This window comes from Lepus europaeus, chromosome 5 (assembly GCF_033115175.1).
Source record: "Lepus europaeus isolate LE1 chromosome 5, mLepTim1.pri, whole genome shotgun sequence".
NCBI classification, from domain to species: Eukaryota; Metazoa; Chordata; class Mammalia; order Lagomorpha; family Leporidae; genus Lepus; species Lepus europaeus.
The window spans coordinates 51,253,564-51,267,597 of record NC_084831.1 but is presented as its reverse complement, the minus strand read 5'-3'; the positions used below and the strand labels follow the sequence as shown (position 1 = coordinate 51,267,597).

At 36.9% G+C, this 14,034-nt stretch overlaps 1 protein-coding gene across 1 annotated transcript in view; it reads right to left on the bottom strand.

The window, feature by feature from the left end:
- The window catches only part of HOOK1 (hook microtubule tethering protein 1), a 68,718-nt gene that overhangs the window by 40,683 nt on the left and 14,001 nt on the right, over positions 1-14,034 (bottom strand). The window contains exons 3-8 of the mRNA XM_062191432.1: positions 12,749-12,821; positions 7,428-7,478; positions 5,550-5,682; positions 2,715-2,782; positions 1,546-1,608; positions 681-764 (exon numbers count right to left, since the gene is read on the bottom strand). Of these exons, the coding sequence (XP_062047416.1) occupies positions 681-764; positions 1,546-1,608; positions 2,715-2,782; positions 5,550-5,682; positions 7,428-7,478; positions 12,749-12,821 (472 nt within the window). The remainder of the gene's footprint in view (positions 1-680; positions 765-1,545; positions 1,609-2,714; positions 2,783-5,549; positions 5,683-7,427; positions 7,479-12,748; positions 12,822-14,034) is intronic.

The window sequence follows — 14,034 nt, the reverse complement described above, 5'->3', positions numbered from 1 at the left end:
GGATCCTTACCAACCTGGAATTCTGAGTTCAGGTTTGTGTCAAACAAGAGAAATAAAAACATATATACAAAGAACTCAGAGCAAGACTACCTTTAAAATGTTATGCATGCCTTCATTTGGAGAAGAAAATACTGCTGTCTCTAAAATAGGATGCACAAATCCAACTTTAAAAAATTAATGTGTCCTCCTCTTAGGCATAATCTAATCCTCAGTTTCAACTCAAAGAGGAAACAAGCCTATAGGAAATCTTTTAAATGGGTCATCAACCTCTAAAACACATCATCAGTTTATTTTATTCATTAAAATAAACTTATCAAGGCAAGTGCTGTGGCATAGCAGGTTAAGCTGCCGCTGCAGACGCCCACATCTCACATCCCAGCATCAGTTTGAGTCCTGGCTACTCTGCTTCTGATTCAGCCTCCTGCTAATGCGCAAGAAGGCAGTGGATTATGGCCCCAGTGCCTGGATTCCTGCTACCCAGGAGGGAGACCCAGATAAAAGCTTCTGGTTTCTGACTTGGTCTAGTCTAGCTGTTGGGGATATCTGATAAAGTGAACCAGTATATGGACAATCTCTCTCTCTCTCTGCCTTTCAAGTAATAAATAAACATTAAAAAAAAAAAAACCCACTTAGTAAATACAAAGAGGAAATTTTTCTTAGTTCAAATTTCTTTCCCACACCTGCATATCCAGTTCCTGGCATCTTTGCCTCAGCTCTTCTTTTTCTGCTAATGCTTCCTGAAGTTCTTCCAAGGCCCTTTTAAGCTGAAATATAAAATATTCTCATTCAAGTCATGTCTTGACACAAATAGAGACAACTGTTCTTCATACAACATAGTTACACACTGGTAATATAAATGGTTTTTACAGTTCACCTATTAACAAATGAGTCTTTGTTGTTGTCTAAGTGTGAACAATCCACTGCCTCATCAACATCTGAAGCTACAATCCCACAGAAATAAAATTTCCTATAATCCTTTGTGAAATAATTTAAAGCATATTAGAAGAGGCATTGTTGAGTTTCACCAAAACTAATTAAAATATAGCTTGCATTTGAACAAAATTGTTATGAAAAAAATATGTAATTTGAAGTAGTTCTTGAGATAACTGATGACATTCATGAAAAAGCCAATGTCTGGAAATATAATAGGCAAAGCACCTTAAAGTATTTACCTCTCCTCTTCTCCTTCCCTGGCAACCCAGAGTGGGTCACCAGAGCAGAGAAAACTTTTCCTCCCAAATGTAAGAGGCCTGCCACAGGACAGAGAAAGGAGCCTTGAGTACAGGGCTGTTTCTGCAGTATCAGCACACAGGATGTTGACAGTGACAAAAGTCACCTTATTTTTGCCAAGAAATTAAAACTTAGTAGGGTTTTGAAAACTGTCTAGTACTTACTTGTGAGGCCATCTAGTATGGGCCGAATATATATTATAGGTGTCAGATGGAAGTGCCAGAAGTTCACTGCCACTCAGCTCTTCAAACACGATCACATAAAACTCAAGACCAGCACTACACAACAATAGCCCTCACATACTGAAAGACTCACCTGCTGCTCTAATTCCCCAACAGTATCATTTGTAGAAGAGTTCAATATTTCTTTACTCATCAACTGCGAAAATAAAATCGCAAAATTAAATGCAGTAATGTGATGTTTATGAAATTAAAATAGATTCACTTAAAAGGACAAGGAAATGATTTATATTTAGCTCTTCCTTGCCTTAACCTGATTATCCTCATCACAACATTCAAATAACAATCATATTAGAGGTTTAATCCAAATGACACCATGTCCAAGCATATTAGTGAGGGCATTATGAGTACACGGGGCTTGAAACATGTAGATCTATTAAAAATACTATGTACTGAAACATTATAACCCAAGTCCTGCAAGACATATTACTGAGTAAAACTGAACACTTTATTTTAAATGATTCTTACACAGCATAAATTAACCTTTTAAATGACAAAATTCTTACTTTGAGAAGTTATTTTAAAAATAGGAATTACATGAAAAAGTGAACCCTGTAAAACAGCTTTTTTGCATATGAAATGCAGACTTATTCATGTACAGTGATTCTTTGATTCCAAACCAATGCCAGCTCAGAGCACAGACTAACAAAACCCTGAATGATGTCTCCCTCTGAATCACTTCCCTTCCCAACTGTGTTTCCCATCTCCTCTGTGGTCCTCTTCACCTGAGCCTTTTCTCTTGCTATTAAGAAGCAACACTGCACTCCATGCATCCTGAATCCTTCTGGCTCAACACAGATAATTAGACCAGCTTAAGCTCACATTACTTGGCTCTGAAACCTAAGAAACAGACACCTAACATTCTGAAAGTGTATACAGTATATATAAGCTACAATCTCAGGAAAGACTGCTCTCATTGGTAGAAAAATGAATAGAAATAAAAACAAAAACGCACAGAGTTTGTTTTTTATGTTTTTCCTGTCATTGACTTTATTTAAAAGATTGTGACAATATCAAATTACCGACTGGCTTTTAAAATAGAGATACACTAAAATTGAGCTTGGGGGCTTTTTGAGATATTTTGGGAAAAATTTTGAGAAGACCCACAAGCTAAAGGTAAGTTATCTCCATTGAAAAAGAGGCAAGTGTATACAAAGAAAAACAAACATCCACAAAATTTGCAAGAAATGTTTTATACAATTTGGTTTAGGATTCTCATCCTTATGTAAACATGATATAACTTACCTCTTGAATGGCAGTCATGACCACATGTTGAACAGACTCTTCTAGTGTCATTATATTTTGAATATGTTCTATGATTCAAAAAAAATCAAATCTGAAAAAAGTCTACTCTTTACCCATAGTACCACAACCATTCAATTAACAGAATATAAAAACTAATTAACCACAGGTAAGCCTTTATGAAAATACATTAATTTTCTACTAGTACATTCACTGAATAGCAACAGACTAGAAAACATTCGTATAAATATTTCTAAACTATTTCTTCCAACAAGAGAAACCTAATTTTCTCATAAGAAAGAAAACAGGAAGAAATTATGGTGACTCTTAAAGAGATTGTGACAGTAGTTATGCATGTAACTCTAGACCCAGCGAGTTCCACTCTATCACGTACTAAGCTCACTCCACGAGCCTCCCGTGAACACCTGCTCTGCACCCACTGAGTCTCACCATGCACTCAATGCAGTGAGCCAAGATGGTTCTGTTCTGGCAGGACAGGAGGCTCCATGAGAAGGAACACACCTTGTATCTGCAGACTTAATACCAATTCAATTATACCAGTATGTCTGGCTAAAACTGTTTTCCAAACTACTAAGGAGTTATTGTTTTTCAATACTTTTACTGGCTTAATGATTCTTCTGAGAAATTTCTGAAAAGTTCTCTAAAGCTTCCTTTAATTTTTAAAGTCAAGAACAGGACAAAGGCTCTGGCAGATTCTGGTATGCAACTGATCACTAAGTGTGATGGGAAAAAAATGCATTAACCAGAGAATACACAGGCAATGGAACAATTTCCTCTAAGTCAATTTTCTGGTACTGGGAGGCTGCAAGTCTTCTGAAATCTTCATAAAAGTGATCTACTCCACCAAGCTAAATAAAGTACTGTTAGCCAACCAAGATCATTCTTTGAAGACTGAGATTATTGAGGTATCTTGAAATGATTTCAAAATTAATTCTCAATGCAAAGTATAAAGTGGAAGCTATTTCATATTCTGGATGTGTTTTGGTTTTAAATTTTAATTAAGTTATTTATAACTTTTCCACTTATCTACTAACACCAAAAACCTGAAAACTCACGCATATACCTCCAAAAATGAATCCAATTAGATAGTCCTAATGATTTTTTTAAGTTTTTATTTATTTGAAAAGCAGACAAAAAGACATAAAGAGATCTCATCCACTAGTTCATTCCCTGAATGACTCCAAGAGGTGGGACTGAGCCAGGACCAGTCAGGAGCCCATAATTCAATCTAGGTCTCCCACATGGGTGGCCAGGATCCAACTACTCGAGCCATCCATCACCTGCTGCCTCCCAGTGTGCCTATTAGCAGAAAGCTGCAATCAGGAGCAAGGAATCAAACCCCAGACACTTTTAAAAATTTATATATCCAAGAATTGAATTAACTTTTTAAAATATGAAAATTGCTTAGTGATGCTTAGAACTAAATTATGAAAATATTACATATATCAAAATTTGTGGGATGCTACAAAATCATTACTTTAAGGGAAAATTATAGCTTAAAATTTTAGTCAATTGTAGTTTAGAAAAGGTGATTAATCCATGCAAAGCAGAACAGATGAGATAAAAGAACACAAAATACTGAAAGCAAAATAGAATCAAAGCCAAAGTGGTTAGTACAAAAAAGACTAATAAAACTGACAAACTTGAAAGATTAAGCAGAAATCAGTTAAAAACAACACATAATAAAAATAGAAGGAAAATACTAAATAAAAAGGATCCAAATTAGATAATTACTGGATTTACATATGAATTACTATTTGCCAATCTGAGATTAAATATGGAAGTTTTAATTTTCCATGAGCAAATGTCCCTCATTTTTGTATTAAAAAATCCAGTATCTTTGACATTATCAAGTGAGAAACAAGTCTATAGACAGCACAGGCTTGTCCTAGGGTGAAAAAGCTGGTTAGTAAGAGAGATAGACAACCTTCAGTTTTCTGATGGCCATCCTTGTACTTTGCTTACAAGATGAAATGTAACTGATTTCATGTATTTTAAATCTTCTTTCTGAGTTTGTTCCTACTGAATTTATATTGTCTTATATCTTTTCTTCATTAGTTAGATGGTGTTGAATGTGTTTTTGAAGATCCTGGTTTGAAGCATTTTGCAAATTAAAGCACACAACTTTCTTTTATAAAGGTAGTAATAAGAAAATCTGTTTGGGTAAATTATGCACTATTTGTTTTCAGCATCTAAATTCCCCAAAACCAGGCCAATACAATCCCCTGAGGGAAGGGGGATCTGGGTCTGTTCAGTCTACCAGCTTACTCATGACATGCAAGCCAAGATGACCTCTGCACTCAGCATGACAGAAACCTGGGTCTGGACATAACAACGTAATGCAGCAATTTTATTTATACTGTCAGACTTTTTATAGGGAGGAAACATTAGACAGGCATTTTTCTGAAAAGAGCAGAATGTTCTCTGAAGGAGCCTAGGTTTTACTTTAGGAGCTGAATATTTATGGATAATTGAATCAACATTATGTTCTATCTTACACGTGAAACAGATGCATGAAATAAATCTGTACAAGTTTTATTTATTAGCCACCAAATTCTGATTACTAGATATATTAAATTGAAGTAAAATAGACTCAAATACATTTAGCCACTGAATATGAATCTGAGAGTCCAGGTATAAATGGAAAATTCAAAATACGTATCCTTTTAATGGCAAACCGAGGCTAGAATTTGGATCTGGTTTACAATTTAGAGAGCTTTCCGCCAAGCTGTAATAGTATATTTTAATGCTACCTCGTCCATCAGTGTAGGCTGTTTCTGGAAAATGGAAATCCTCAACAGAATGAAATACACTTACCTTGCTTCTTTTCACAGTTGACTGCGCAACCTAAAATAAGCTGCAGCAACCTCCCCAGCTCCACAGAATCGGAACATTCAGTTATTCGGTTTAAGTCAGGGATAAGCTCTTCAGAAATCTGCTGCCCCAAAAACTGCAATAATAAAATCCTAAGTTAGAGCCTTCATTTATGTTGGCTATAAAGATTTCACTGCACTTAATTATCATAAGGAAAATAAATTATAAATATAGGTTTATGAAACAACTCAAATAAATTAACAAATGCTAAATCAGTAATTACTGAAAAACAGCAATCTTTGGGCAAACTACCAAACCATGTTTCTACTTCTTTCGGGCTTTACATTAAATATCTTTTGAATCCACTCGTCAGAGAAAGAGATCTGCTTAATTTAAGAAGCACCTGGCCTCTTGTACTACGTTAAAACCTATGTCCTTCCATTAAATAAAAACCAGGCAGATATTACTTTGATATCCATATGATTGAACAACAAATTCAGTGGATTAATTTTTTCCTGGCCCCTTTCATTTTTTTAATTTAACTTATTCAAAGAATTCTCAGCATTAAAGAGATTTCAAAATGAGTTTTAGGTATTCAGTAAACTGAAAAATATCTAAGAATATTAAAAACTTTTGAAAGAAATGTCAAGTTTAATTATGTGACAACTTTAAAAACTGAAACAGAAAGTCTTCAATGACAAAATCTACTCAAAAGCCTCCAAGCACTAAACAGTGAACTTTCCTATACCAATTAACCTTTCTAGAAATGCATTATGATGAATAAGAAAAAAGAAATCAAACTTCTTGGGTAATATACTATGGAATGTGACTACAGCCGGCCTGCCGCATCCACAGGTTCTGATCTGTGGGCTCAACCAACCACAGATCAAAAGTTTTCTTAAAAGAATCATGTCTAAGGGCTGGCACTTTGGTACAGTAGGCTGAGCCTCTGCCTGAAGTGTCAGTATCCCCTCTGGGTGCTGGTTCAAGTCCTGGCTGCTCCACTTCTGATCCAGCTCCCTGCTAGTGCACCTGAAAAGCAGCAGAGGATGTCCCAAGTCCTTGGGCCCCTACATCCATGTGGGAGACCCAGAGGAGGCTTCTGGCTTCGGCCTGGTCCAGCTCAGCCCCAGTTGTTGCAGCTATTTGGGGAGTGAACCAAACCAGCAGATGGAAGACCTTTCTCTCTCTCTACCTCTCTTTGTAACTTTACCTTTCGAATAAATAAAATCTTCAAAAAAATTTAAAAATCATGTCTGTTCTGAACAAATAGACTCTTTCTTGTCATGACTTACTAAACTTTTATATTAGATATTGTGGGTGATCCGGAGATGATTTAAAGTATATGACAGCACTGTACACACCTAATAAGAGGGTACTTCAAAGAAGTATTCAGGCATTCAAAGGGTCTTAAAAAAGTTCATGAAGAATGTGTAATATGAAAAAAACTGTATGGATTCTAAAAATTTCTGCACCAAAATAAACTTTGTAAAATTCTACTTTTTGAAGTTTCTGCATAAGCAAATGCTACTCCATTGGGAATAATGGACTTGGGCACCTAAGGATTTTCATATCCATAGGAAGTCCTGGGACCAACTCCCTATGGATACATACCAAAGGATCACTCCAATTCTTCTTGATAAAATAACCAATCAACAGAATACTAGTATACAGCAATGTGATTTTATAAATCAATATATCAAATCTGAAGCCTACTTTTACAAAATTTAAATGTTTTAAAACTGGCAATAAGATAACGTATACCATTGATGAATTACATTCCAGTAAACTGTTAACAAGAAAAAGTCAAGCCATTTTTCTGTAACAATAATATTATCACATAAGATTTTATATTTAAACAAGGTCAGTTATTTTTCATACCTCGTGGTAGTAACTCATAATTCCTTGAAGGACCTTCTTTAGATTACTAGCCTAAAGTTGAAAAGAGAATAAAAAAAAATTTTTTTCTTAAATTTTGATTTATTTTATAATTTTAATCTCAAAATAGTTTTTAACAGATTCAAAGTGCTTTGTAGATTCCCTTTGTCACTCCCAACCTCCTCTCCTTTTTTCAGTTTTTGAGATAACATTTTAAATTTACATTACAGACAAAAGGCTTAATACCCTCACCGAATAAGCAGTTTAACAAGTAAAAAGCATAAAGACCTTAGTGAGAATACAGACAATGGGTATAAATAATTGAATGGAAAAATGACCAGTTCACTCTTATACAATAAACTTGAAAGTAATCACAGATTATTAAATTACAGTAGTATAACATTCTAAATGATCGGTTTCACAAAAGTATAAAAGAAAGTTTTACAAAACTATATTTGCAACGATACTGACACAGGCATTTCTTTGTATGTTTGTTTTTTAAATTTAAGCTTCCACAAACAGGGGAGAACATGTCGTATTTGTCTACCTGGGTCCAGCTTATTTCACTCAACAAGAGGTCTTCCAGTTGCGTTCATTTTGCTGAAAATGGCAGAACTTCATTCTTTTTTATAGCTGGGTAATTTTGCATTGTGTATATAAACCACATTTTCTTTATTCATTCACCTGATGATGGACATCTTGATTGATTCCAAATTTTGGCTATTATGATCAGTGCTGTTATAAACATGGTAGTACAGGTATCTCTGATACAATGCATTCAAGTCTCTTGCATATATACACAATATTGGGGCAGCTGTATTGTATGACAAGTCTATTTCTAGCTTCTTTTTTTTAAGATTTATTTATTTATTTGAAAGTCAGAGTTACACAGAGAGAGAAGGAGAAGCAGAGAGAGAGAGAGAGAGAGGGAGGGAGGGAGGGGGCCAGCACTGTGACACAGTGGGTTAAAGCCCTGGCCTGAAGCGCTGGCATCCCATATGGGTACTGTTTCTAGTCCCGGCTGCTCCTCTTCCAATCCAGCTCTCTGCTATGGCCTGGGATAGCAGTAGAAGATGGCCCAAATCCTTGGGCCCCTGCACCTACATGGGAGACCTGGAAGAAGCTCCTGGCTCCTGGCTTCAGATCGGCACAGCTCCAGCTGTTGCAGCCATCTGGGGAGTGAACCATCGGATGGAAGACCTCTCTCTCTCTCTCTGCCTCTCCTCTCTGTAACTCTTTCAAATAAATAAAATAAATCTTTAAAAGAAAAAAAAGAGAGAGAGAGAGATCTTCCATCCACTGGTTCACTTCCCAATTGGCCGCAACAGCCGGAGCTACGCCTATCTGAAGCCAGGACCCAGGAGCTTCTTCTGGGTCTCCCACATGGGTGCAGGAGCCCCAGGATTGGGCCATTTTCCACTCCTTTCCCAGGCCATAGCAGAGAGCTGGATTGGAAGTGGAGCAGCTGGGTCTCGAACAGGTGCCCACATGGGATGCTGACACTGCAAGTGGCGGCTTTACCCACTATTCCACAGTTCTGGCCCCTATTTCTAGTTTTATAAGATATCTCCACACTATTTTCCACAGTGGCTGCACTAATCTATATTCCATCTATAGTGTATAAGTGTTCTCCTTTGTCCACATCCTCCCCAGCATATGTAATTCTCTGTGTTTTGATTTTAGACATTCTGACAGCAGATGATATCTCACTGTGGTTTTGATTTGCATTTCCCTGATGGTGTTGAGCATTTCTTCATATATTTGTAGGCCATTTCTATTTCTTTCTTTTTTTAAAGATTTATTTTTTATTTGAAAGGCAAAGTGAGAGACAGACAGACAAACAGAAGTCTTCCACCCACTGGTTCAGTCCCCAAATGGCCACAATGGCCAAAGTTGGGTCAGACTGAAGCCAGCAGCCAGGAGCTTCTTCTGGGTCTCCCACATGGATGTAGGAGCCCAAGCACTTTGCCATTCTCCACTGTTTTCCCAGGAGCATTAGCAGGGAGCTGGATGAGAAGTGGAGCAGCAGGGACTGGAACTGGCACCCACATGGGAGGCCCCTACTGCAAGAAGTAGATTAACCCTCTACGCCACAGCACTGGCCCTGGCCATTTGTAGCTCTTCTTTCAAGAACTGTCATTGAAGTCCTTTGCCCATTTCTCAATTGGATTTGTTATTTTTTGTTGCTGTTGATTTTTTCAAGTTGCTGATATTTTTGGGATACTAATGCTTTGTCAGAGAGGCAGTTTGCAAATATTTTTCCCCATTCTGTTGGAGGTCTCTTTTATTCCATTGATCACTTCCTTTGCTGTGCAAAATCTTGAGTTTGATACAGTCCTGTTTGTTTGGTTTTGCTTTTGTTGCCTTTACTTTGGGCATCTTGTCCAAGAAGTTGTCCCCTACACCAATGTCTTGGAGTGTTTCCCCTATGTTTCTTCCAGAAACCTCACATTCTCAGGTCTTAAGTCTCTGATCCATCTGGAGTTGGTTTTTGTATATGCGGAGAGGTATGGATGTCATTTCATTCTTTTACATATAGACATCCAGTTTTGCCAGCGCCCTTCGTTGAAAAGCATATCCTTACTCTACCGCACTTTTGTCAAAACTCAGTTGCCTGTATGTATGCGAATTTCTGGGCCCTCTATTCTGTCCATTGATCTATGTATCAGTTCTTATGTCAGTACCATGTGTTTTTTTTGTTTGTTTTAATTTTTTTTTTTTTTGACAGGCAGAGTGGATAGTGAGAGAGAGAGAGACAGAGAGAAAGGTCTTCCTTTTCGCCGTTGGTTCACCCTCCAATGGCCGCTGCGGCCGGCACATCTCGCTGATCCGAAGCCAGGAGCCAGGTGCTTCTCCTGGTCTCCCATGTGGGTGCAGGGCCCAAGGACTTGGGCCATCCTCCACTGCACTCCCTGGCCACAGCAGAGAGCTGGCCTGGAAGAGGGGCAACCGGGACAGAATCCGGAGCCCCGACCGGGACTAGAACCCGGTGTGCGGGCGCTGCAAGGCGGAGGATTAGCCTAGTGAGCTGCAGCGCCGGCCCAGACTTAAGTTTTTAATTTGGGCCCTTCAGTTCATTGTGGCTCACTTTAAGTTGACTCATCTTAGTTAATCAATAATTAAGTCTCTGGTGTTTAAAAAATGCCATGTGCTTATATTTATAAAACTCTAGTAATTTTTAATCACTTTTATGGGGAAAATTTCTTGTCCTTCACATTGGCATAAATTTATTATGAAATAATAACTTAGGTGTTAGAATTGATAAATTGATAAACCACTTGAGTAAAATTGCAGGTTATGAACTAAACATACAAAACACGGTAGAATTTTTTTTATTCCTCAAAATGTCTGTACTACTTAAAGCAATCTATAATACCAATAACATTCTTTACAGAATTAGAAAAAGCAATCCTAAAATTCATATGGAATCACAAAAGTTTCAGAGTAACCAAAGTCTTCCTGAACAAAAAAATCATGCTGGAGGCATCACCATGCCTGACTTCAAAGCATACAACAAAGCTATAGCAATTAAAACAGCATGGTCAGGCCAGCGCTTGGGCCCTGCACCCCATGGGAGGCCAGGATAAGCACCTGGCTTCTGCCATCGGATCAGCGCGGTGCGCCAGCCGCAGCACGCCTACCGCGGCAGCCATTGGGGGGTGAACCAACGGCAAAGGAAGACCTTTCTCTCTGTCTCTCTCTCTCACTGTCCACTCTGCCTGTAAAAAAAAATAAAAATAAAAAATAAATTAAAAAAAATAAAAAAAACAAAAAACTTAAGTCTGAGCATGTCCATCTCCAGACACCAGCAGGTTAACTGGTTTCCTATTTACCTCCTGTCATTAATAACTAGAGCATAGGACTAAATATAAGAAACCCTTTTTTTCAAGCTTGAGACAACAAGAAGCACAGAACTCTGCTTTCTGAAAGGGAGGGAAAAAAGAAAGACGAGCCCTGTGCTAGTCCAGGATTTCTGTCTCGAGGCAACTATATGACCATTTTCACAGCGAGCCCAGTGTTCTCAGTGAGTTGAGTAGATTGACATCAGAAGTTCAGGTAGGCCAAGGCAGATAAAACCTGCAGGGCACACCAATGAGAAGAAGAGTTCCAAATCTGAGTAACGGTAACTTCAAGCCTTCATTAGATACCAATTTGCAGGCAGCATGGGTGAAGCTCAAATGTTTTTTCTGAACTCAATGTTATGTCCAGGAAAAAACAATCCAGGGAACTATAACCTGAAATATCGCAAAGAGATGGAAACTTTTCAAATTCTCACTATTCAAAGTGAAAAGACACCTCTATATGCACTAAGTACTCACTCAAGACCCCTCAAAAATCACAACTCAGCAGTGTACCTCATCTAATCCAACAGGAAACTAATTTATTTGCCTTCTCTGGAAGACAAAAACAAGCCTGAAAAGGATCACACTGCCTCCAAGAACAAAGTCCAATACTCTTGAAAGGATCTTAAAAAAAAAAATCAGTACTTCATAACACAATTCATATCAAGCATCCAATTAAAAAAGAAACTACACATGAGAATAAGTAGGAAATGTGGACCAAAATGAGGGGAAAACAAAATCAACAGATCAGTCATTAATGTATCATAACATAATAATACAGCTAAAAACAGCCAGTGCTCACAAACTAGACATCCTATATGAAACAAATATCTTAAAAGACACAGCAAAACTGACTTGAAAGTAGATCATCAGTTTGGCAGTTTTCTTTAAGGATAAACATATTCAACTCAGCAATTCTACTCAGGAATTCACTCAAGAGAAATTAAATATCTGTCTACGCAAAGACTCATCTCTGAACCTTTATCACTGTTGTATTCATAATAGCTAAAATCAAACAATTCAAATAGTATCATCAGTGATGAACTAAACAAATGGCAACATCAATGTAATAAAATACTATACAGCAAAAAAAAAAAAGAAATGAAATTACTAGTGCAGAAACATGAATGTGTTTCAAAACATTGAGTAAAAGAAGCTCAATTCAAAGAGTACATATTGTATGGTTCCATTTATGAAAAATTCTAGAAATGAAATTTACAGTGACACAAAACATCTGTGGCTGCCTAGGCTCAGGTTGAAGATTAACTTGGAAGGGGCCTAAGTGCAGATTTTCAATTAGTGGAAGTGTCTGATATCTAACTATGACAGTACAGGTTGCATGAGACCATAAAGGTGTGTCAAAACTCGAACTATACACAATAAAATGTACCTGTAAATTAATTTTTTAAAAAGATTTTTGCTGAGTTTAGTGCTAAATTTAGGACCACTATTTGGATCAAGTCCTCTCATTATTCTGCATACCTTTATTCTCCAGTTGTCCCCAACATCTTCTTTAATTCGGCTTAACCAAGATTCATTGAACCAAGCTACATCACTAAAACAAAAATGAAAATGCTAAATATTAAAACATTTTTATATGTGAAAAATATCAAATTGAACAAAGTCACTTTATACTTTATAGCTTATCCTTAACAGGAGTAAAAGAAATACTACTTAGATGAACCCAATGAATTTTTCATGATTACTAAGGATTTACCTTGGAATTTCTCATATTAAATTATAAAGTCATTAATGCCTTCTATTTAACAAACATTTATATATATATAAATATTTAATACTGGCATACTGCTAGCAAAAAGATGTGGAAGTTCCAAATCTTAGAGGTAAAAAAGACCAATATTTTAATGAGTGTCTACTACATATTAAGCAATGTGCTTCCTGTTTTTCTATGTTACTTCATTTAAACATCGTAGTACCTTGGTAAAGGATTGATCATTATCCTCAATCTTACTACCCAAGGAACTGAAGACAGGAGAAGCTAAATAATTTGCCCTGAGTGACCAAAATAAATCTATTTGAGTAGAATCGATTTAACTGGGAAATCTACAAAGCTAAGTTTAGTTTTAACTAGCAAAGTCTTTTGTTAATGTTGAAGGTCAAAAAAAAAAATCACTAGATGAAATTTTTGTGTAATTAATAAGGATTTTTAATGGGAAAAATGAAAGAGTTCCTATCCACTGGTTCATGCACCAAATGCCAAAAACATCTGGGGGTGAGCTAGACCAAAGCCAGGAACCAGGAACTCGATCTGGGTCCTCCACATGGGCAGCAGTTACTGAACCACCTGAACCATTACCTCTGCCTCCCAGGATGTGCATTACAAGTAGCTGGAATGGGGGGAGGGGGAGAGGCATGTGGAACCAGGACTTGAACCCAGGCGCTCAAACATGAGGTACAGATGTCTGTTTCCTTAATAAGGTTTCGAGGAACAATATTTAATTATATATTGTGAATTATATCAATGTATTATATCCTATATGTTTGGATGCATGTTCTATGTAAGAAATTGAGCAAGATTAATGTAAAGATGAATCATGTTTTATTTTAATAACAGAGAACCAGCCATTAAATGAATAAAGTAAAAGGAACAATGACACTCAAGAATAAACTAAAAATCATAAAATTGCAGAGTATTAGTGTTAGAGGATGTCTTATTTTATAGATAAGCTAACTAAAGTGGGAGGGGGAGATCTTTTCCAAGATTGTATCTTGAATTTTAAAATAATAAAACTGGAACGATAACACAG